Here is a 26,064-nt window from a genome sequence, read left to right on the forward strand (position 1 = left end):
TTCACCATAAGTATCTGGATGTCCAAACGCTAGCCAAAACTCAACATGACCAAAATGTAGGTCATCATATTTCTCCCTACTACTGTCACTACCTGCTTTAATCTACCTCACAGTTGACAACATAACACTCTTCTTCACATTGCCCCACAGTGTTGGTGTCATCCTTGATTGCACCCTCAACCTTAATCCACACATCTAGTCCCATACTGCCAGAATACTCTTCTTTCTGAGCAGAGTCTGGTTCAACCTTCTAGTAGTATCTGAAAACCCATCTCATCAGTGTAGCCTATCCCCACTGATCTATACTCTCTGTGGGACTACCTGCTACCATCCTGTCCTTCTAGCTCATATTGTTTAAGCATTTCCCGCACATTGTAGATAGTAAACTCTTAGGAGCAGTGTCCTGTCTACACTGCATCTCATATCTGTACCTTCATCATTAACCTTAGATGTCTTTGTTCTGTTTGTATAAATAATTTGTCTATTACAGCTAATGAGACTACAGTAGGACCCACCACAACTACAGCAGCTCCTACAAGCGGTAATAATACCACCACAGGACCCACCGCAGCTACCACAAACCATCTGAACAGCACAGGGTCCACAGAAGCTCCTACAGGTGGTTATAATACCACAGCTGCCACAAGCTCACAGAATAACACAGGATCCACAGCAGTGACTACAGGTGGTTATAATACCACAGTACCAACACCCACTTCAATCTACATGCAACTACGTATTACTAGTGAGGACTACTCTACATCTCTGAATGATCCCACCTCTGCAGTTTATAAGACTCTGGAGACAAAAGTCCAGCAAGCGGTGAGTGGCGTCACGTCCTCAGTGTCTGGTAATAGTTGCAGGACACTAAAGCACTTCTCCACTACTATACTCATTTCTCCATTCTTATTCTTTGCAGTGCAGTGAAGTATACAACTGCTCCACCTGCAGCACACGCACTACATACCTCGGTGTCGTCATCCTGTCATTCAGGTGAGTCTTGGCCCCAAAAAATACTCTAGCCTTCCGCAGCCATGTACAGAGCTATTAGCGGTGCCTCAGGTATGCAAACTCCATAGAAACCAACTGCCCGGTCTCCAGGTCAGACTGATCAGCTGATAGAGGCTCTTCATGAGACGTTTGACAGCCAGTGTACTCACGCTCACTCCTCTTCCTGCAGTAACGGGTCAGTGATCGCCAACACCAGAGTGGAGTTTGCAGGACCTCAGACAGCAACAGAGGTGCAGACCATCATGGAGAACAGCTTACAGAGCAGTAACAGCACGATCAACGGATTAACTATATCCAGCGTGCAAGGTAAGTGCGAAATGCGTCGTGCACAGTAACAGCTGCTCTGCAAGTATACTGCTCATCTGCCCTGGGATTCCTCACCTACATTCGTTAAGATGCCAAGAGGCAAATCATTGAGCGCGCCAATACAGAAGGTGTCACTACCTATTCTTTAACCTGCCCACTCTCATTTTGAACATCCCCATTCTTAACCCTATTAAAGTTGCTGTCTCTTAACTTACTTGAATACCTCCCACATCTCATAGTCTATCTCCGTTCCACCTCCAGCTTCTCCAGCAGATTTTCCACTCTCTGATCATGACCTCCTTTCCTTTTGTCCGACCTTGCCTCCTTCACCCACCTGTACACCAATTCATGCTCGCAGCCACACCCTCAAACTAGTCATCTTCTCAACACCACTCAAGCAACTCCCCTCTCCTAATACTACCCTTTCCCACCCTGATGTGGTGGTCTCTTTCCACAATACTACACTTACCGCAGTCCTACGTGAGGTGTCTCTGTACGGTCTCTGGTTACCCAAGCCCAGTCTACAGTTCCCTATTTCTCGCATGAGTCAGTACTTCTGCTGCATCCTCCTCTCCATCCGTCTATCAATCGGGGTTCCTCATGGCTGTTCTGTTGTGAGGGACCTCTGCTTTTTTCTCTTTATACCTCCTCTCTCCTTGGAGTGAGACACCATATGAGCCTCCAGTTACACGTCTACGTAGACTCCCAGATCTGCCTCTTTCCAGACATCTCTACTTTTCTTTTAGTCCATCTGTCCAACTGTATCTTCACCATAAGTATCTGGATGTCCAAACGCTAGCCAAAACTCAACATGACCAAAATGTAGGTCATCATATTTCTTCCTACTATTGTCACTACCTGCTTTAATCTACCTCACAGTTGACAACATAACACTCTTCTTCACATTGGGCCTATTTCACACCCGATCATAGCAGCAAATTCGTTAGCAGTTGGGCAAAACCATGTGCACTGCAGGTGGGGCAGATGTAACATGTGCAGAGAGAGTTAGATTTGGGTGGGTTATATTGTTTCTGTGCCGGGTATATACTGGCTGCTTTATTTTTACACTGCAATTTAGATTTCAGTTTAAACACACCCCACCCAAATCTAACTCTCTCTGCACATGTTACATCTGCCCTTCCCCCCCCTTCTCCTGCAGTGCAGCATGGTTTGGCCCAACTGCTAACAAATTTGCTGCTGCGATCAGGTCTGAACTAGGCCCATTGCCACACAGTGTTGGTGTCATCCTTGACTGCACCCTCTACCTTACCCCGCACATCTAGTCCCATACTGCCAGAATATTCCTCGGTCTGAGCAGAGTCTGGTTCAACCTTCCAGTAGTATCTGAAAAGCCATCTCATCAGTGTAGGTTATCCCCACCTATGTACTCTCTGTGGGATTACCTGCTACCATCGGGTCCTTCTAGCTCATATTGTTTAAACATTTCCCGCACATTGTAGATAGTAAGCACTTAGGAGCAGTGTCCTATCTACACTTCATCTCATATCTGTACCTTCATCATTAACCTTAAATGTCTTTGTTCTGTTTGCATAAATACTTTGTTTGTCTATTACAGCTAATCAGACTACAACAGTACCTACCACAACTACAGCAAGTCCTCAGACTAACACAGGGTCCACAGCAGCTACTACAGGTGGCAATAATACCACAGGACCCACCGCAGCTACCACAAGCCATCAGAACAGCACAGGGTCCACAGAAGCTCCTACAGGTGGAAATAATACCACAGTACACACCGCAGCTACCACAAGCCATCAGAACAGCACAGGGTCCACAGAAGCTCCTACAGGTGGCAATAATATCACAGTACCCACCGCAGCTACCACAAGCCATCAGAACAGTACAGGGTCCACAGAAGCTCCTACAGGTGGCAATAATACAACAGTACCCACCGCAGCTACCACAAGCCATCAGAACAGCACAGGGTCCACAGAAGCTTCTACAGGTGGCAATAATACAACAGTACCCACCGCAGCTACCACAAGCCATCAGAACAGCACAGGGTCCACAGAAGCTCCTACAGGTGGCAATAATATCACAGTACCCACCGCAGCTACCACAAGCCATCAGAACAGCACTGGGTCCACAGAAGCTCCTACAGGTGGAAATAATACAACAGTACCCACCGCAGCTACCACAAGCCATCAGAACAGCACTGGGTCCACAGAAGCTCCTACAGGTGGAAATAATACAACAGTACCCACCGCAGCTACCACAAGCCATCAGAACAGCACAGGGTCCACAGAAGCTCCTACAGGTGGCAATAATACAACAGTACCCACCGCAGCTACCACAAGCCATCAGAACAGTACAGGGTCCACAGCAGCTACTACAGGTGGAAATAATACCACAGTACCCACTGCAGCTACCACAAACCATCAGAACAGCACAGGGTCCACAGAAGCTCCTACAGGTGGCAATAATACCACAGTACCCACCACAGCTACCACAAGCCATCAGAACAGCACAGGGTCCACAGCAGCTACTACTGGTGGCAATAATACCACAGGACCCACCACATCTACAACAAGTCCTCAGACTAGCACAGGGTCCACAGCAACAAGTCAATTAGTAACCACAAGTCCCCAAATCACTTTTATCTATATGCAACTACGTATTACTAGTGAGGACTACTCTACATCTCTGAATGATCCCACCTCTGCAGTTTATAAGGCTCTGGAGACAAAAGTCCAGCAAGCGGTGAGTGGCGTCACGTCTTCAGTGTCTGGTTATAGTTGCAGGACACTAAAGCACTTTTCCACTACTATACTCATATCTCCATTCTTATTCTTTGCAGTACAGTGAAGTATACAACTGCTCCACCTGCAGCACACGCACTACATACCTCGGTGTTGTCATCCTGACATTCAGGTGAGTCTTGGCCCAACACAAACTAATCTAGCCTTACCTAGGCACGTACAGAGCTATTAGTGGCGCCTCAGATATGCAAACTCTTTTCGGCCAGTTACCACGTTAATGATTGCCAGGTGTTTTCGCCCAACAGAAAAGTGGCCACAATGCTGCATAATTTTGGACACCGGGAACATTTTCCTGACCTCCAAAACATTCCGGGCATTGTGTTACGTATGGATGAATGCACAGGAGCATTATAGAACCTTTATGGTAAAACTGGGGGACAAGGTGCTGTTGCTGTCTATGAAAGATATGTAGCTCCACCTTGTAAGATAAATATCGGCTGTAATGGTAGAATGTGGGTTAACATGGGTCAGTCTGCAGATCTTCCACTCGTATATACATTTCCTTGGCGGCCAGAGGAAAGAGAACACAAGGAGAGAGCACCTAGCTCCTGAGGAATATGAAATCCCAGCTCTTGGGGCATGTTGGTACTTGTAGATCTCCAATGGTTGGAGGACCCTAGTCCCTGCCCTAAGCACCTCTGGCTTTTTAGTAGATGTACCACACACTGACCTTGTGCTTTCTTCCCGCAGTGCCGGGTCTGTGATCGCCAATACCAAAACGGAGTTCACAGGACCTCAGACGCCAGCAGACGTGCTCGGGATCATGGAGAAGAGATTACAAAGCAGCAGTAACACCATTAATGGACTGACCATATCTAGTGTACAAGGTGAGAGAGGCGATCTGGGTGAAACGCGTTGTCCATATTTACTGCTCTACTCTCTGTCTGGTCCATCAATTCTCCATCAGTACTTCTGGAAGATCTTCCTCCCAACCCTCTGCCATCTCCATTCCAATGTCCACAATGGAGCTCACTTTCTCCCCTTTTCCCAGAGACACTACCTGCCTGGAAAGTGTCCAGTCGGTGGTCCTATTAACGTAGGGCTGGTCATTCCTGGTTATTCTCTCTACAACATGTTGTCTTCTGTCACATTGCAGCCGCAACCTCCGTGATCCCGTCCAGCAGTAGTACAAGCTCCGGCGTGCCAGGGTGGGGCATTGCGCTGCTTGTTCTGGTGGCCGTTACCCTTCTGTTTGCCATCATCTTCATCATCATCATGGTATGTGTAACCTTATTCCCCACCTCCATGCCTCTATCATTTCCTCTTCTCCTATACTGGGAAAGGATGGCTGGTACCCTGCATATAAGGGCACAGGATATCAGGGGGAGGGGACAGAATCTCCATCAGGGTCAGGCGCCACAATTTATTAGGAGGCGCAATGTTCACCTGTCAGGGCCAGACAAAGAGTTTTCTGCAAGTGGCTCTGAACATAAATGTTTCTGTGCCCCAATAGCATTCTGGTCCTTCTACTGTTGCCCTTCAGTTCTCATTTATCACCCCTCCCACTCCTCTGAAACCCTCCGATTGTCTCTCCCCAGGCCGTCATGTTATGCCGCAGAAGAAGCAGTGGGCACATGGATGTATTCGCTAGTCGTGGCTCGTACCACTCCATGAATGACTATACATCATACCAAACCCACGGGCGATATATAGCTCCAACCAAAAACGAGGTAAGTGTCCGTCCCTCACCATGAGACCCCAAACAGCAATGCGCTTCATTGTACACTGGTCTTTACGCTCAATTAGGTATATATAGTAAAGTCGACGGTTGATAAAAATGATGTCATCATGTTGCCATGTAACCACAGTTGATATGAACTCTGACCCCACCAGTGTCAGTGATGTCACTTCCAGAGAGTTCCGGCATGTGTAGTGCCACCGTGAGGTGGGCTGTGGTGGATAAGTGTGGCAAATAACAGATGTGTGGGGAGACTGGCAAGACAGAGGAGGGACAGAAGTGTGTGTGAGGGGGGGTGGGCAAAATAAAGAAGGGCAGGAGAGTGAGTGGGGGGCAAGACAGGGGAGGGACAGGGGAGCGAGTGGGGGGGCAAGACAGAGGAGTGGCAGGAGAGTGAGTGGGGAAGACAAAACAGAGGAGTGGCAGGGAAGCGAATGGGGGGGCAAGACAGAGGAGGCGCAAGAGAGTGGGGGGGCAAGATACAAGGGGCAGGAGAGTGAGTGGAGGGCAAAACAGAGGAGGGTCGGGAGAGTAGATGGCAAGATAGGAGGGGCAGGAAAGTGAGTGGGAGGGCAAGACAGAGGAGGGGCAGGAGAGTGAGTGGGGGGGCGGCAAAACAGAGAAGTGGCAGGGGAGTTATTGGGGGGGCAACACAGAGGAGGGGCAAGAGAGTGAGGGGGGAAAGAAAGAAGGGGCAGGAGAGTGAGTGGGGGGCAAAACAGAAAAGGGGCAGGAGAGTGGATGGCAAGATAGAAGGGGCAGGAGAGTGAGTGGGGGAGGCAAAACAGAGGAGTGGCAGGGGAACGAGACAGAGGGTGCGCAAGAGAGTGGGGGGGCAATATAGAAGTGACAGGAGAGTGAGTGGGGGCAAAACAGAGGAGGGGCAGGAGAGTGAGTGGGGGAGACAAAACAGAGGAGTGGCAGGGAAGCGAGTGGGGGGGCAAGACAGAGGAGGCGCATGAGAGTAGGGGGGGCAAGTTAGAAGGGGCAAGAGAGTGAGTGGAGGGCAAAACAGAGGAAGGGTAGGAGAGTAGATGGTAAGATAGGAGGGGTAGGAAAGTGAGTGGGAGGGCAAGATAGAGGAGGGGCAGGAGAGTGAGTGGGGGGGCGCAAAACAGAGGAGTGGGGTGGCAAGACAGAGGAGGGGCATGATAGAAGGGGCAGGAGTGTGAGTGGGGAGCAAAACAGGTGGGGCAGGAGAGTGAGGGGCAAGAAAGTGAAGTGGGGGGCAAGACAGAGGAAGAGCAGAAGAGTGAGTGGGGGGGGCGGCAAAACAGAGGAGTGGCAGGGGAGTTATTGGGGGGCAAGACAGAGGAGGGGCAAGAGAGTGAGGGGGGCAAGATAGAAGGGGCAGGAGAGTGAGTGGGGAGCAAAACAGGTGGGGCAGGAGAGTGATGGGCAAGAAAGTGAGGTGGGGGGCAAGACAGAGGAGGGGCAGGAGTGTGAGTGGGGGGGCGTCAAAACAGAGGAGTGGCAGGGGAGTTATTGGGGGGCAAGACAGAGGAGGGGCAAGAGAGTGAGGGGGGCAAGATAGAAGGGGCAGGAGAGTGAGTGGGGAGCAAAACAGGTGGGGCAGGAGAGTGATGGGCAAGAAAGTGAGGTGGGGGGCAAGACAGAGGAGGGGCAGGAGTGTGAGTGGGGGGCGGCAAAACAGAGGAGTGGCAGGGGAGTGAGTGGGGGGGCAAGACAGAGGAGGGGCAAAAGTGTGTGGGAGCAAGATAGAAGGGGCAAGAGAGTAAGCAGGGGGGCAAAACAGAGGAGGGGCAGGAGAGTGAGGGGGGGGGGGCGGCAAAACAAAGGAGTGGCAGGGGAGTGAGTGGGGGGGGGGGAAGACATGCATTAGGTAAACAAGGTGTATAGGCCCACACCCAGTACTTAGGATTCTCACCATATGTGACCGCAGTCAGTGTACTGAACACCGCTGTGGGCTCTCTGACGCCGCAGGCAGGATCCACGCGGAGGGTAAATCAAGGAAAAGTATATGTGAAAAACAATCGCGTGTTGACCATTGCATGTTCACCTTCTGATCCTGTCGACCATATGGTATCAACCTATCTATCACCTGGATACCACCCTGCTGCTTATGTGAGCGCTATGACCACTGATGCAGCAATGTGTACTAACCACGCACTTGTGCTGTAAGACGCTGCAGAGAGGTTATAGTCCTGCGTCTCCCGTCACCCGCTTCCATTAATGATTAACTGTCCAGCAGCAGAGAATGATGATAGCCCCCCCCCCACCTGTCTGTGCTGTGCCTGTAGCCCCCCCCCCCCACCTGTCTGTGCTGTGCCTGTAGCCCCCCCACCTGTCTCTGCTGTGCCTGTAGCCCCCCCACCTGTCTCTGCTGTGCCTGTAGCCCCCCCCCACCTGTCTCTGCTGTGCCTGTAGCCCCCCCCCACCTGTCTCTGCTGTGCCTGTAGCCCCCCCCCCCCACCTGTCTCTGCTGTGCCTGTAGCCACCCCCCACCTGTCTCTGCTGTGCCTGTAGCCCCCCCCACCTGTCTCTGCTGTGCCTGTAGCCCCCCCCCCACCTGTCTCTGCTGTGCCTGTAGCCCCCCCACCTGTCTCTGCTGTGCCTGTAGCCCCCCCCCCCCACCTGTCTCTGCTGTGCCTGTAGCCCCCCCCACCTGTCTCTGCTGTGCCTGTAGCCCCCCACATGTCTCTGCTGTGCCTGTAGCCCCCCCCCACCTGTCTCTGCTGTGCCTGTAGCCCCCCCCACCTGTCTCTGCTGTGCCTGTAGCCCCCCCCCACCTGTCTCTGCTGTGCCTGTAGCCCCCCCCCCCACCTGTCTCTGCTGTGCCTGTAGCCACCCCCACCTGTCTCTGCTGTGCCTGTAGCCCCCCCCACCTGTCTCTGCTGTGCCTGCAGCCCCCCCCCCACCTGTCTCTGCTGTGCCTGTAGCCCCCCCCTCCCCCACCTGTCTCTGCTGTGCCTGTAGCCCCCCCCTACCTGTCTCTGCTGTGCCTGTAGCCCCCCCCCCCCACCTGTCTCTGCTGTGCCTGTAGCTCACCCCCCCCCCCCCCGTCTCTGCTGCAGCTGTAGCTCACCCCCCCCCTCTCTGCCTCTTACACATAAATATATATATATATATATATATATATATATATATATATATGCACCAATAGCACATGTCCCTCCTATCTATCTATCTATCTATCTATCTATATATATATAAATATATTGACACACACACACACACACACACACACATACACACACACTAATAGCACACGTACCTCTTACAAATCTCATGTACACTTATAGCACCTTTGCCTCTTGCACTACTGAGGATAGCTGTGACACACACTGCCCCCCCCCTCCCCCGCTCTGTCCTTGTGCTGCGTCCTGTGTCCGGTTCCAGCAGGATAAGTGAGCGCACACCGGGGCAGACAGGAACACTCACATAATACACGCGGGCAGTCTCACCTGTAACAGGAGCAGTCTCACACACAAGTGACACTCTCTATACTGCCACACTCTGTCACAGCGCTCTCTCCCTGACACACTGTACACACCAACACCGACACAGGAGCAGTCTCACACACAAGTGACACTCTCTATACTACCAGACCCTCCAACATGACCCGCCCCACTAGGTACAAAATGCTCTGTTTCTGGACTTCCCTCTTCATTTATTATTGCCATCACCTGTGAAGAAACAGCTTTCTTATCATTTAACTAGTTCAACACAGCTGATGGAAATAATAAATTAAGAGGGAAGTCCAGAAACAGAGCATTTTGTACCTAGTGGGGCGGGTCATGTTGGAGGGTCTGTACTACCACACTCTGTCACAGCGCTCTCTCCCTGACACACTGTACACACTGACACAGGAGGCAGTCTCACACACAGGGGACACTCTCTATACTGCCACACTCTGTCACAGCGCTCTCTCCCTGACACACTGTACACACTGACACAGGAGCAGTCTCACACACAGGGGACACTCTCTATACTGCCACACTCTGTCACAGCGCTCTATCCCTGACACACATGTACACACTGACACAGGAGCAGTCTCACACACAGGGGACACTCTCTATACTGCCACACTCTGTCACAGCGCTCTCTCCCTGACACAACTGTACACACTGACACAGGAGCAGTCTCACACACAGGGGACACTCTCTATACTGCCACACTCTGTCACAGCGCTCTCTCCCTGACACACTGTAGCACACCTGACACAGGAGCAGTCTCACACACAGGTGACACTCTCTATACTGCCACACTCTGTCACAGCGCTCTCTCCCTGACACACTGTAGCACACTGACACAGGAGGCAGTCTCACACACAGGGGACACTCTCTATACTGCCACACTCTGTCACAGCGCTCTCATCCCCTGGACACACTGTACACACTGACACAGGAGCAGTCTCACACACAGTGTGACACTCTCTATACTGCCACACTCTGTCACAGTGCGCTCTCTCCCTGACACACTGTACACACTGACACAGTGAGCAGTCTCACACACAGGGGACACTCTCTATACTGCTACACTCTGTCACAGCGCTCTCTCCCTGACACACTGTACACACTGACACAGGAGCAGTCTCACACACAGGGGACACTCTCTATACTGCCACACTCTGTCACACGAGCGCTCTCTTCCCTGACACACTGTACACACTGACACAGGAGCAGTCTCACACACAGGGGACACTCTCTATACTACCACACACTCTGTCACAGCACTCTCTCCCTGACACACTGTACACACTGACACAGGAGCAGTCTCACACACAGGTGACACTCTCTATACTACCACACTCTGTCACAGCGCTCCTCTCTCCTGACACACTGTACACACCTGACACAGGAGGCAGTCTCACACACAGGTGACACTCTCTATACTGCCACACTCTGTCACAGCGCTCTCTCCCTGACACACTGTACACACTGACACAGGAGGCAGTCTCACACACAGGGGACACTCTCTATACTGCCACACTCTGTCACAGCGCTCTCTCCCTGACACACTGTACACACTGACACAGGAGCAGTCTCACACACAGGGGACACTCTCTATACTGCCACACTCTGTCACAGCGCTCTCTCCCTGACACACTGTACACACTGACACAGGAGCAGTCTCACACACAGGGTGACACTCTCTACACTACCACACTCTGTCACAGCGCTCTCTCCTGACACACTGTACACACTGACACAGGAGCAGTCTCACACACAGGTGACACTCTCTATACTGCCACACTCTGTCACAGCGCTCTCTTCCCTGACACACTGTACACACTGACACAGGAGCAGTCTCACACACAGGGGACACTCTCTATACTACCACACTCTGTCACAGCGCTCTCTCCCTGACACACTGTACACACTGACACAGGAGCAGGTCTCACACACAGGGGACACTCTCTATACTGCCACACTCTGTCACAGCGCTCTCTCCCTGACACACTGTACACACTGACACAGGAGCAGTCTCACACACAGGGGGACACTCTCTATACTGCCACACTCTGTCACAGCGCTCTTCTCCTGACACACTGTACACACTGACACAGGAGCAGTCTCACACACAAGTGACACTCTCTATACTGCCACACTCTGTCACAGCGCTCTCTCCCTGACACACTGTACACACTGACACAGGAGCAGTCTCACACACAGGTGACACTCTCTATACTACCACACTCTGTCACAGCGCTCTCTCCCTGACACACTGTACACACTGACACAGGAGCAGTCTCACACACAGGGGACACTCTCTATACTACCACACTCTGTCACAGCGCTCTCTCCCTGACACACTGTACACACTGACACAGGAGCAGTCTCACACACAGGTGACACTCTCTATACTACCACACTCTGTCACAGCGCTCTCTCCCTGACACACTGTACACACTGACACAGGAGCAGTCTCACACACAGGGGACACTCTCTATACTACCACCACTCTGTCACAGCGCTCTCTCCCTGACACACTGTACACACTGACACAGGAGCAGTCTCACACACAGGTGACACTCTCTATACTACCACACTCTGTCACAGCGCTCTCTTCCCTGACACACTGTACACACTGACACAGGAGCAGTCTCACACACAGGGGACACTCTCTATACTGCCACACTCTGTCACAGCACTCTCTCCCTGACACACTGTACACACTGACACAGGAGCAGTCTCACACACAGGTGACACTCTCTATACTGCCACACTCTGTCACAGGCGCTCTCCTCCCTGACACCACTGTACACACTGACACAGGAGCAGTCCTCACACACAGGTGACACTCTCTATACTGCCACACTCTGTCACAGCGCTCTCTCCCTGACACACTGTACACACTGACACAGGAGCAGTCTCACACACAGGGGACACTCTCTATACTGCCACACTCTGTCACAGCGCTCTCTCCCTGACACACTGTACACACTGACACAGGAGCAGTCTCACACACAGGTGACACTCTCTATACTGCCACACTCTGTCACAGCGCTCTCTCCCTGACACACTGTACACACTGACACAGGAGCAGTCTCACACACAGGTGACACTCTCTATACTGCCACACTCTGTCACAGCGCTCTCTCCCTGACAACACTGTACACACTGACACAGGAGCAGTCTCACACACAAGGTGACACTCTCTATACTGCCACACTCTGTCACAGCGCTCTCTCCCTGACACACTGTACACACGACACAGAGCAGTCTCACACACAGGTGACACTCTCTATACTGCCGACACTCTGTCACAGCACTCTCTCCCTGACACACTGTAACACAACACCGACACAGGAGCAGTCTCACACACAGTGACACTCTCTATACTACCACACTCTGTCACAAGCGCTCTCTCCTGACACACTGTACACACTGACACAGGAGCAGTCTCACACACAAGTGACACTCTCTATACTGCCACACTCTGTCACAGCAGCTCTCTCCCTGACACACTGTACACACTGACACAGGAGCAGTCTCACACACAGGTGGACACTCTCTACACTACCACACTCTGTCACAGCGCTCTCTCCCCTGACACCACTGTACACACTGACACAGGAGCAGTCTCACACACAGGTGACACTCTCTATACTGCCACACTCTGTCACAGCGCTCTCTCCCTGACACACTGTACACACTGACACAGGAGCAGTCCTCACCACACAGGGGACACTCTCTATACTGCCACACTCTGTCACAGCGCTCTCTCCCTGACACACTGTACACACTGACACAGGAGCAGTCTCACACACAAGTGACACTCTCTATACTGCCACACTCTGTCACAGCGCTCTCTCCCTGACACACTGTACACACTGACACAGGAGCAGTCTCACACACAGGTGACACTCTCTATACTACCACACTCTGTCACAGCGCTCTCTCCCTGACACACTGTACACACTGACACAGGAGCAGTCTCACACACAGGTGACACTCTCTACACTACCACACTCTGTCACAGCGCTCTCTCCCTGACACACTGTACACACTGACACAGGAGCAGTCTCACACACAGGGGACACTCTCTATACTACCACACTCTGTCACAGCGCTCTCTCCCTGACACACTGTACACACTGACACAGGAGCAGTCTCACACACAGGTGACACTCTCTATACTGCCACACTCTGTCACAGCGCTCTCTCCCTGACACACTGTACACACTGACACAGGAGCAGTCTCACACACAGGTGACACTCTCTATACTGCCACACTCTGTCACAGCGCTCTCTCCCTGACACACTGTACACACTGACACAGGAGCAGTCTCACACACAGGTGACACTCTCTACTCTGCCACACTCTGTCACAGCGCTCTCTCCCTGACACACTGTACACACTGACACAGGAGCAGTCTCACACACAGGTGACACTCTCTATACTGCCACACTCTGTCACAGCGCTCTCTCCCTGACACACTGTACACACTGACACAGGAGCAGTCTCACACACAGGTGACACTCTCTATACTGCCACACTCTGTCACAGCGCTCTCTCCCTGACACACTGTACACACTGACACAGGAGCAGTCTCACACACAGGGGGACACTCTCTATACTGCCACACTCTGTCACAGCGCTCTCTCCCTGACACACTGTACACACTGACACAGGAGCAGTCTCACACACAGGTGACACTCTCTACACTACCACACTCTGTCACAGCGCTCTCTCCCTGACACACTGTACACACTGACACAGGAGCAGTCTCACACACAAGTGACACTCTCTATACTGCCACACTCTGTCACAGCGCTCTCTCCCTGACACACTGTACACACTGACACAGGAGCAGTCTCACACACAGGGGACACTCTCTATACTGCCACACTCTGTCACAGCGCTCTCTCCCTGACACACTGTACACACTGACACAGGAGCAGTCTCACACACAGGTGACACTCTCTACACTACCACACTCTGTCACAGCGCTCTCTCCCTGACACACTGTACACACTGACACAGGAGCAGTCTCACACACAAGTGACACTCTCTATACTGCCACACTCTGTCACAGCGCTCTCTCCCTGACACACTGTACACACTGACACAGGAGCAGTCTCACACACAGGGGACACTCTCTATACTGCCACACTCTGTCACAGCACTCTCTCCCTGACACACTGTACACACTGACACAGGAGCAGTCTCACACACAGGTGACACTCTCTATACTGCCACACTCTGTCACAGCGCTCTCTCCCTGACACACTGTACACACTGACACAGGAGCAGTCTCACACACAGGTGACACTCTCTATACTGCCACACTCTGTCACAGCGCTCTCTCCCTGACACACTGTACACACTGACACAGGAGCAGTCTCACACACAGGGGACACTCTCTATACTGCCACACTCTGTCACAGCGCTCTCTCCCTGACACACTGTACACACTGACACAGGAGCAGTCTCACACACAGGTGACACTCTCTATACTGCCACACTCTGTCACAGCGCTCTCTCCCTGACACACTGTACACACTGACACAGGAGCAGTCTCACACACAGGTGACACTCTCTATACTGCCACACTCTGTCACAGCGCTCTCTCCCTGACACACTGTACACACTGACACAGGAGCAGTCTCACACACAAGTGACACTCTCTATACTGCCACACTCTGTCACAGCGCTCTCTCCCTGACACACTGTACACACCGACACAGGAGCAGTCTCACACACAGGTGACACTCTCTATACTGCCACACTCTGTCACAGCACTCTCTCCCTGACACACTGTACACACCAACACCGACACAGGAGCAGTCTCACACACAAGTGACACTCTCTATACTGCCACACTCTGTCACAGCACTCTCTCCCTGACACACTGTACACACTGACACAGGAGCAGTCTCACACACAGGTGACACTCTCTACACTACCACACTCTGTCACAGCGCTCTCTCCCTGACACACTGTACACACTGACACAGGAGCAGTCTCACACACAGGTGACACTCTCTATACTGCCACACTCTGTCACAGCGCTCTCTCCCTGACACACTGTACACACTGACACAGGAGCAGTCTCACACACAGGGGACACTCTCTATACTGCCACACTCTGTCACAGCGCTCTCTCCCTGACACACTGTACACACTGACACAGGAGCAGTCTCACACACAAGTGACACTCTCTATACTGCCACACTCTGTCACAGCGCTCTCTCCCTGACACACTGTACACACTGACACAGGAGCAGTCTCACACACAGGTGACACTCTCTATACTACCACACTCTGTCACAGCGCTCTCTCCCTGACACACTGTACACACTGACACAGGAGCAGTCTCACACACAGGTGACACTCTCTACACTACCACACTCTGTCACAGCGCTCTCTCCCTGACACACTGTACACACTGACACAGGAGCAGTCTCACACACAGGGGACACTCTCTATACTACCACACTCTGTCACAGCGCTCTCTCCCTGACACACTGTACACACTGACACAGGAGCAGTCTCACACACAGGTGACACTCTCTATACTGCCACACTCTGTCACAGCGCTCTCTCCCTGACACACTGTACACACTGACACAGGAGCAGTCTCACACACAGGTGACACTCTCTATACTACCACACTCTGTCACAGCGCTCTCTCCCTGACACACTGTACACACTGACACAGGAGCAGTCTCACACACAGGTGACACTCTCTATACTACCACACTCTGTCACAGCGCTCTCTCCCTGACACACTGTACACACCGACACAGGAGCAGTCTCACACACAGGTGACACTCTCTATACTGCCACACTCTGTCACAGCGCTCTCTCCCTGACACACTGTACACACTGACACAGGAGCAGTCTCACACACAGGTGACACTCTCTACACTGCCACACTCTGTCACAGCGCTCTCTCCCTGACACACTGTACACACTGACACAGGAGCAGTCTCACACACAGGTGACACTCTCTATACTGCCACACTCTGTCACAGCGCTCTCTCCCTGACACACTGTACACACTGACACAGGAGCAGTCTCACACACAGGGGACACTCTCTATACTGCCACACTCTGTCACAGCGCTCTCTCCCTGACACACTGTACACACTGACACAGGAGCAGTCTCACACACAGGTGACACTCTCTATACTGCCACACTCTGTCACAGCGCTCTCTCCCTGACACACTGTACACACTGACACAGGAGCAGTCTCACACACAGGTGACACTCTCTATACTGCCACACTCTGTCACAGCGCTCTCTCCCTGACACACTGTACACACTGACACAGGAGCAGTCTCACACACAGGTGACACTCTCTATACTGCCACACTCTGTCACAACGCTCTCTCCCTGACACACTGTACACACTGACACAGGAGCAGTCTCACACACAGGGGACACTCTCTATACTACCACACTCTGTCACAGCGCTCTCTCCCTGACACACTGTACACACTGACACAGGAGCAGTCTCACACACAAGTGACACTCTCTATACTGCCACACTCTGTCACAGCGCTCTCTCCCTGACACACTGTACACACTGACACAGGAGCAGTCTCACACACAGGTGACACTCTCTATACTACCACACTCTGTCACAGCGCTCTCTCCCTGACACACTGTACACACTGACACAGGAGCAGTCTCACACACAGGTGACACTCTCTACACTACCACACTCTGTCACAGCGCTCTCTCCCTGACACACTGTACACACTGACACAGGAGCAGTCTCACACACAGGTGACACTCTCTACACTACCACACTCTGTCACAGCGCTCTCTCCCTGACACACTGTACACACTGACACAGGAGCAGTCTCACACACAGGTGACACTCTCTATACTGCCACACTCTGTCACAGCGCTCTCTCCCTGACACACTGTACACACTGACACAGGAGCAGTCTCACACACAGGGGACACTCTCTATACTGCCACACTCTGTCACAGCACTCTCTCCCTGACACACTGTACACACTGACACAGGAGCAGTCTCACACACAGGGGACACTCTCTATACTGCCACACTCTGTCACAGCGCTCTCTCCCTGACACACTGTACACACTGACACAGGAGCAGTCTCACACACAAGTGACACTCTCTATACTGCCACACTCTGTCACAGCGCTCTCTCCCTGACACACTGTACACACTGACACAGGAGCAGTCTCACACACAGGTGACACTCTCTACACTACCACACTCTGTCACAGCGCTCTCTCCCTGACACACTGTACACACTGACACAGGAGCAGTCTCACACACAGGTGACACTCTCTATACTGCCACACTCTGTCACAGCGCTCTCTCCCTGACACACTGTACACACTGACACAGGAGCAGTCTCACACACAGGGGACACTCTCTATACTGCCACACTCTGTCACAGCGCTCTCTCCCTGACACACTGTACACACTGACACAGGAGCAGTCTCACACACAAGTGACACTCTCTATACTGCCACACTCTGTCACAGCGCTCTCTCCCTGACACACTGTACACACTGACACAGGAGCAGTCTCACACACAGGTGACACTCTCTATACTACCACACTCTGTCACAGCGCTCTCTCCCTGACACACTGTACACACTGACACAGGAGCAGTCTCACACACAGGTGACACTCTCTATACTACCACACTCTGTCACAGCGCTCTCTCCCTGACACACTGTACACACCGACACAGGAGCAGTCTCACACACAGGTGACACTCTCTATACTGCCACACTCTGTCACAGCGCTCTCTCCCTGACACACTGTACACACTGACACAGGAGCAGTCTCACACACAGGGGACACTCTCTATACTGCCACACTCTGTCACAGCACTCTCTCCCTGACACACTGTACACACTGACACAGGAGCAGTCTCACACACAGGGGACACTCTCTATACTGCCACACTCTGTCACAGCACTCTCTCCCTGACACACTGTACACACCGACACAGGAGCAGTCTCACACACAGGTGACACTCTCTATACTGCCACACTCTGTCACAGCACTCTCTCCCTGACACACTGTACACACCAACACCGACACAGGAGCAGTCTCACACACAAGTGACACTCTCTATACTGCCACACTCTGTCACAGCGCTCTCTCCCTGACACACTGTACACACTGACACAGGAGCAGTCTCACACACAGGTGACACTCTCTATACTACCACACTCTGTCACAGCGCTCTCTCCCTGACACACTGTACACACTGACACAGGAGCAGTCTCACACACAGGTGACACTCTCTATACTGCCACACTCTGTCACAGCGCTCTCTCCCTGACACACTGTACACACTGACACAGGAGCAGTCTCACACACAGGGGACACTCTCTATACTGCCACACTCTGTCACAGCGCTCTCTCCCTGACACACTGTACACACTGACACAGGAGCAGTCTCACACACAGGGGACACTCTCTACACTGCCACACTCTGTCACAGCGCTCTCTCCCTGACACACTGTACACACTGACACAGGAGCAGTCTCACACACAAGTGACACTCTCTATACTGCCACACTCTGTCACAGCGCTCTCTCCCTGACACACTGTACACACTGACACAGGAGCAGTCTCACACACAGGGGACACTCTCTACACTGCCACACTCTGTCACAGCGCTCTCTCCCTGACACACTGTACACACTGACACAGGAGCAGTCTCACACACAGGGGACACTCTCTATACTGCCACACTCTGTCACAGCACTCTCTCCCTGACACACTGTACACACTGACACAGGAGCAGTCTCACACACAAGTGACACTCTCTATACTGCCACACTCTGTCACAGCGCTCTCTCCCTGACACACTGTACACACTGACACAGGAGCAGTCTCACACACAGGGGACACTCTCTATACTGCCACACTCTGTCACAGCGCTCTCTCCCTGACACACTGTACACACTGACACAGGAGCAGTCTCACACACAGGGGACACTCTCTATACTGCCACACTCTGTCACAGCGCTCTCTCCCTGACACACTGTACACACTGACACAGGAGCAGTCTCACACACAGGTGACACTCTCTATACTGCCACACTCTGTCACAGCGCTCTCTCCCTGACACACTGTACACACTGACACAGGAGCAGTCTCACACACAGGGGACACTCTCTATACTGCCACACTCTGTCACAGCGCTCTCTCCCTGACACACTGTACACACTGACACAGGAGCAGTCTCACACACAGGTGACACTCTCTATACTGCCACACTCTGTCACAGCGCTCTCTCCCTGACACACTGTACACACCGACACAGGAGCAGTCTCACACACAGGTGACACTCTCTATACTGCCACACTCTGTCACAGCGCTCTCTCCCTGACACACTGTACACACTGACACAGGAGCAGTCTCACACACAGGTGACACTCTCTATACTACCACACTCTGTCACAGCGCTCTCTCCCTGACACACTGTACACACTGACACAGGAGCAGTCTCACACACAGGTGACACTCTCTATACTGCCACACTCTGTCACAGCACTCTCTCCCTGACACACTGTACACACCAACACCGACACAGGAGCAGTCTCACACACAGGTGACACTCTCTATACTACCACACTCTGTCACAGCGCTCTCTCCCTGACACACTGTACACACCGACACAGGAGCAGTCTCACACACAGGTGACACTCTCTATACTGCCACACTCTGTCACAGCGCTCTCTCCCTGACACACTGTACACACTGACACAGGAGCAGTCTCACACACAGGGGACACTCTCTATACTGCCACACTCTGTCACAGCGCTCTCTCCCTGACACACTGTACACACCGACACAGGAGCAGTCTCACACACAGGTGACACTCTCTATACTACCACACTCTGTCACAGCGCTCTCTCCCTGACACACTTACACACCGACACAGGAGCAGTCTCACACACAGGTGACACTCTCTACACTACCACACTCTGTCACAGCGCTCTCTCCCTGACACACTGTACACACTGACACAGGAGCAGTCTCACACACAGGTGACACTCTCTATACTGCCACACTCTGTCACAGCACTCTCTCCCTGACACACTGTACACACCAACACCGACACAGGAGCAGTCTCACACACAAGTGACACTCTCTATACTGCCACACTCTGTCACAGCGCTCTCTCCCTGACACACTGTACACACTGACACAGGAGCAGTCTCACACACAGGTGACACTCTCTATACTACCACACTCTGTCACAGCGCTCTCTCCCTGACACACTTACACACCGACACAGGAGCAGTCTCACACACAGGTGACACTCTCTACACTACCACACTCTGTCACAGCGCTCTCTCCCTGACACACTGTACACACTGACACAGGAGCAGTCTCACACACAAGTGACACTCTCTATACTGCCACACTCTGTCACAGCGCTCTCTCCCTGACACACTGTACACACTGACACAGGAGCAGTCTCACACACAGGTGACACTCTCTATACTGCCACACTCTGTCACAGCGCTCTCTCCCTGACACACTGTACACACTGACACAGGAGCAGTCTCACACACAGGTGACACTCTCTATACTGCCACACTCTGTCACAGCGCTCTCTCCCTGACACACTGTACACACTGACACAGGAGCAGTCTCACACACAGGTGACACTCTCTATACTGCCACACTCTGTCACAGCGCTCTCTCCCTGACACACTGTACACACTGACACAGGAGCAGTCTCACACACAGGTGACACTCTCTATACTGCCACACTCTGTCACAGCGCTCTCTCCCTGACACACTGTACACACCAACACCGACACAGGAGCAGTCTCACACACAGGGGACACTCTCTATACTGCCACACTCTGTCACAGCGCTCTCTCCCTGACACACTGTACACACTGACACAGGAGCAGTCTCACACACAGGGGACACTCTCTATACTGCCACACTCTGTCACAGCACTCTCTCCCTGACACACTGTACACACTGACACAGGAGCAGTCTCACACACAGGTGACACTCTCTATACTGCCACACTCTGTCACAGCGCTCTCTCCCTGACACACTGTACACACTGACACAGGAGCAGTCTCACACACAGGTGACACTCTCTATACTACCACACTCTGTCACAGCGCTCTCTCCCTGACACACTGTACACACCGACACCTCTCCTACACACACTGTACGTACACACTGACACCTCTGCTACACACACTGTACACACCAACACCTCTCCTACACACACTGTACGTACACACCGACACCTCTGCTACACACACTGTACACACCAACACCTCTCCTACACACACTGTACGTACACACCGACACCTCTGCTACACACACTGTACACACCAACACCTCTCCTACACACACCGACACCTCTGCTACACACACTGTACGTACACACCGACACCTCTGCTACACACACTGTACACACCAACACCTCTGCTACACACACTGTACACACCAACACCTCTGCTACACACACTGTACACACCAACACCTCTCCTACACACACTGTACGTACACACCGACACCTCTGCTACACACACTGTACACACCAACACCTCTCCTACACACACTGTACGTACACACCGACACCTCTGCTACACACACTGTACACACCAACACCTCTCCTACACACACTGTACGTACACACCGACACCTCTGCTACACACACTGTACACACCAACACCTCTCCTACACACACCGACACCTCTGCTACACACACTGTACGTACACACCGACACCTCTGCTACACACACTGTACACACCAACACCTCTCCTACACACACCGACACCTCTGCTACACACACTGTACGTACACACCGACACCTCTGCTACACACACTGTACACACCAACACCTCTCCTACACACACTGTACGTACACACCGATACCTCTGCTACACACACTGTACACACCAACACCTCTCCTACACACACTGTACGTACACACCGACACCTCTGCTACACACACTGTACACACCAACACCTCTCCTACACACACTGTACGTACACACCGACACCTCTGCTACACACACTGTACACACCAACACCTCTCCTACACACACCGACACCTCTGCTACACACACTGTACGTACACACCGACACCTCTGCTACACACACTGTACACACCAACACCTCTGCTACACACACTGTACACACCAACACCTCTCCTACACACACCGACACCTCTGCTACACACACTGTACGTACACACCGACACCTCTGCTACACACACTGTACACACCAACACCTCTCCTACACACACTGTACGTACACACCTACACCTCTGCTACACACACTGTACACACCAACACCTCTCCTACACACACCGACACCTCTGCTGCACACACACACACATACTGTACACACACACACATACTGTACACCCCCCCAGCAATATAGAAGCCCCCATAATATTGTAAGGTGACTCAGGAACGCGGCAGGTTTGCAGTCTCACACTCCTCTGTGTCCTTCACATTACTAAGTGCCTGTTACATGTGCACAATACAATGTCATTGCCCATGTGACACAAGAAAGAGTCATGGGGCCTAACGCAGACCTGATCGCAGCAGCAAATGTGTCAGCAGTTGGGCAAAACCATGTGCAGTGCAGGTGGGGCAGACGTAACATGTGCGGAGAGAGTTACATCTGCCCCACCTGCACTGCTACGCGTCTAGTTTCCCTTCGTGGAGAGGACCTTTGCTGTGCGGTGCGTGATGACGTCATCGCGCACCGCACATTTCAGCGCTACAGTAGTCTGTACAGGGGGTGTAAATGACCATGCCCCCCTGTACGAAGCCACGCCCCCTATTGGCGCCTGGGGCGCACAGAGCCCCAGAACCGGCCCTGCCTGCACAGAAACAATATAACCCACTCAGATCTAACTCTCTCTGCACATGTTATATCTGCCCCACCTGCACTGCACATGGTTTTGCCCAACTGCTGCGATCAGGTCTGAATTCCCCCCATTGTCCCCAGAAGCAGCACGTTGCAGCTAGTGGCAGCCTATGGATAGTATAGACTGTGTAAGCTCCCGGGCAGCGGAATGTCAGCTCTTTGTCTCACAGCAGAAGTCAGTGTAAGCGGATACCAAATCCTCAGCCTCTAATCCCTGTGTGTACTCCATTGTCACCGCGGCCTCACACGCTCACCTGGGTGACCGCGCAGGACGTCTCGTTATTAACCCTTTCCTCTCTCCTCAGACCTCAGGCAACGGCACCAAGAACCAGTACTCCTACTCCAACCAGGGCATGGAGACAAACAACCTATAAACGCAGCAGGGAGTCTCCCTTCTACATGGACTAGAGACTGGCCGCACCGCCTGTGTGCCCACCTCATGGACCTGCTGTATATCTACACATAGCAACGTCATCTCTCAGCCACTCGCTGTTTTACCGCGGATTGGGAGGGAGGCGACAAACCGTATATCAAGACTTATGTAATGGCTTCACATGAGGAGTACATCCTTTCCAGCTCGTTCCTTCAGGCTGAAATCCATCACTCTCCAACACCTGATCAGAACATATCCCAGGACAAAGACTGCACGCACTGCACTGAGGAACCTTATTAGAACAAACGAACCCACATACATTATGTGCTATTATAAACATAGGACAAGCGCAGACTTCGCCCATTATAGCACCTTCACCTGCCTGCAGTAACGCCGGAGCTCTGTTCGGGCCCCGGGGCACTAGATACAATCTCTCTGTCTATTGAACTATGAAACCACTGGGTGAGCGAACAAGGTGAACGTTCGCTGTGATGACAGTAAACATGCGATGTGTACAGTGACCCACCCTGAGACCTGCTGGGACTCGTCGGTTCACCTGTTCTAGCTCTGCAATGATTCGCAGGCCTGCAGCAAGGCCTGGAGGTATCCATCCCACCCTAACCGTGTGTATGTGACCGAGCACATAGGGGCAGCGCTTTCCATGTGCCCGATGTCAGACATACGGGGCCTCACCTGAGTGCTGGGGTGGCTTTATACTGGCAGGGAGAACGCGTTCCGTCTCACACTAGGTGCAGAAGCAGAAGGTATTCCCAATGCGTGCAAAATAAAGATTTATAATCCCGCCCCCATCGCAACATGGTGGCAACCTGTACTCAGAATACCCTCCCCGCAGAGCCGCTGTACCCCTCTGTGTGCCCGGCCCCTGGCACTGCCCTGTAACAATCCAGCAGCACCATAGGTGGATGAGGTATGAGGCACAGTGGGTAGGGGCCTACATTACCATAACCCATTGCTTGCGTCCCCCATGGGGCCCAGGCAGTATGCTGCTTAGGGCGCCCCGGCTCTGACCTGCACGTGTTCTGATACCGTGTTCCCTACGGAGCCGCTCACCCTGGTATTGCTGCGAGCCCAGAGCGGGCCGCCCACACTGCGAGGAGCGCCATCCAGGGACGGCCGCTGTCATATAGCCATGCGGCGGCCGTACATATTCTATGTGTAAAATCACCTTGTTAGGAATCACAGTCCATTTGGCGAGGTTCAGGAGAATCCAGTCTTGATGGGCGCATGAATGACCCTCGCCAACTCCGTTATGCGTGGCGGATGACCCACGATGCACTGCTACAGGTGTCAAAGATACGTATTTATTGTTTCCTTGTCCCACACTCCGGGCTGGCGCTAATTACACTGTGGTGTATGTTCTGTTACCGTGAAGGCATGGACGCTGTGCAAGAATTACTGCCATTAATGTGCCAGGCTCCACGTCGCAGGGGATACATACATCAGGGACAGCCGCAGAGCTTACAATCTAAACGTTACATATTGTTACAACTCCCTGCCGCCACATTGTCAGGACAGACATGGCTCTGTGCGTCTCTCCACACCTTCTGTAGCCGACACTGACCCAGCGCTGCCTACTGCCACCTATTTATATACCTGTAATATGTACAATGCTGATTCCATGTATGGTAATGACTGTTATACAATAAAGAGACAGAAATGTGACACGCGTCTGACGTCTGTAGTAACCGATCCTCGACACACATGTGTAACGCTGTATGAGGGCCTGACATACATGTGTAACGCTGTATGAAGGCCTGACACACATGTGTAACGCTGTATGAGGGCCTGACACACATGTGTAACGCTGTATGAGGGCCTGACACACATGTGTAACGCTGTATGAGGGGTCTGACACTATATGAGGGCCTGACACACATGTGTAACGCTGTATGAGGGCCTGACACACATGTGTAACGCTGTATGAGGGCCTGACACACATGTGTAACGCTGTATGAGGGCCTGACACACATGTGTAACGCTGTATGAGGGGTCTGACGCTGTATGAGGGCCTGACACACATGTGTAACGCTGTATGAGGGGTCTGACACACATGTGTAACGCTGTATGAGGGGTCTGACACTATATGAGGGCCTGACACACATGTGTAACGCTGTATGAGGGCCTGACACACATGTGTAACGCTGTATGAGGGCCTGACACACATGTGTAACGCTGTATGAGGGGTCTGACGCTGTATGAGGGCCTGACACACATGTGTAACGCTGTATGAGGGGTCTGACACACATGTGTAACGCTGTATGAGGGCCTGACACACATGTGTAACGCTGTATGAGGGCCTGACACACATGTGTAACGCTGTATGAGGGCCTGACACACATGTGTAACGCTGTATGAGGGTCTGACATACGTGTAATGCTGTATGATGGGCCTGACACGCATGTGTAACGCTGTATGATGGGCCTGACACACATGTGTAACGCTGTATGAGGGCCTGACACACATGTGTAACGCTGTATGAGGGCCTGACACACATGTGTAACGCTGTATGAGGGCCTGACACACATGTAACGCTGTATGAGGGTCTGACATAC

The 26,064-nt window shown here is 52.5% G+C and overlaps 1 protein-coding gene across 1 annotated transcript in view; it reads left to right on the top strand.

Annotated features, from left to right (window-relative positions):
- The window catches only part of MUC1 (mucin 1, cell surface associated), a 50,488-nt gene extending 25,314 nt beyond the window's left edge, over positions 1 to 25,174 (top strand). The window contains exons 5-13 of the mRNA XM_063946621.1: positions 491 to 822; positions 920 to 993; positions 1,181 to 1,317; positions 2,894 to 4,038; positions 4,136 to 4,209; positions 4,788 to 4,924; positions 5,194 to 5,315; positions 5,636 to 5,767; positions 23,424 to 25,174. Of these exons, the coding sequence (XP_063802691.1) occupies positions 491 to 822; positions 920 to 993; positions 1,181 to 1,317; positions 2,894 to 4,038; positions 4,136 to 4,209; positions 4,788 to 4,924; positions 5,194 to 5,315; positions 5,636 to 5,767; positions 23,424 to 23,492 (2,222 nt within the window). The 3' untranslated portion in view covers positions 23,493 to 25,174. The remainder of the gene's footprint in view (positions 1 to 490; positions 823 to 919; positions 994 to 1,180; positions 1,318 to 2,893; positions 4,039 to 4,135; positions 4,210 to 4,787; positions 4,925 to 5,193; positions 5,316 to 5,635; positions 5,768 to 23,423) is intronic.
- The last annotated feature ends 890 nt before the right edge of the window (positions 25,175 to 26,064 follow it).

This window comes from Pseudophryne corroboree, chromosome 12 (assembly GCF_028390025.1).
Source record: "Pseudophryne corroboree isolate aPseCor3 chromosome 12, aPseCor3.hap2, whole genome shotgun sequence".
NCBI lineage: Eukaryota > Metazoa > Chordata > Amphibia > Anura > Myobatrachidae > Pseudophryne > Pseudophryne corroboree.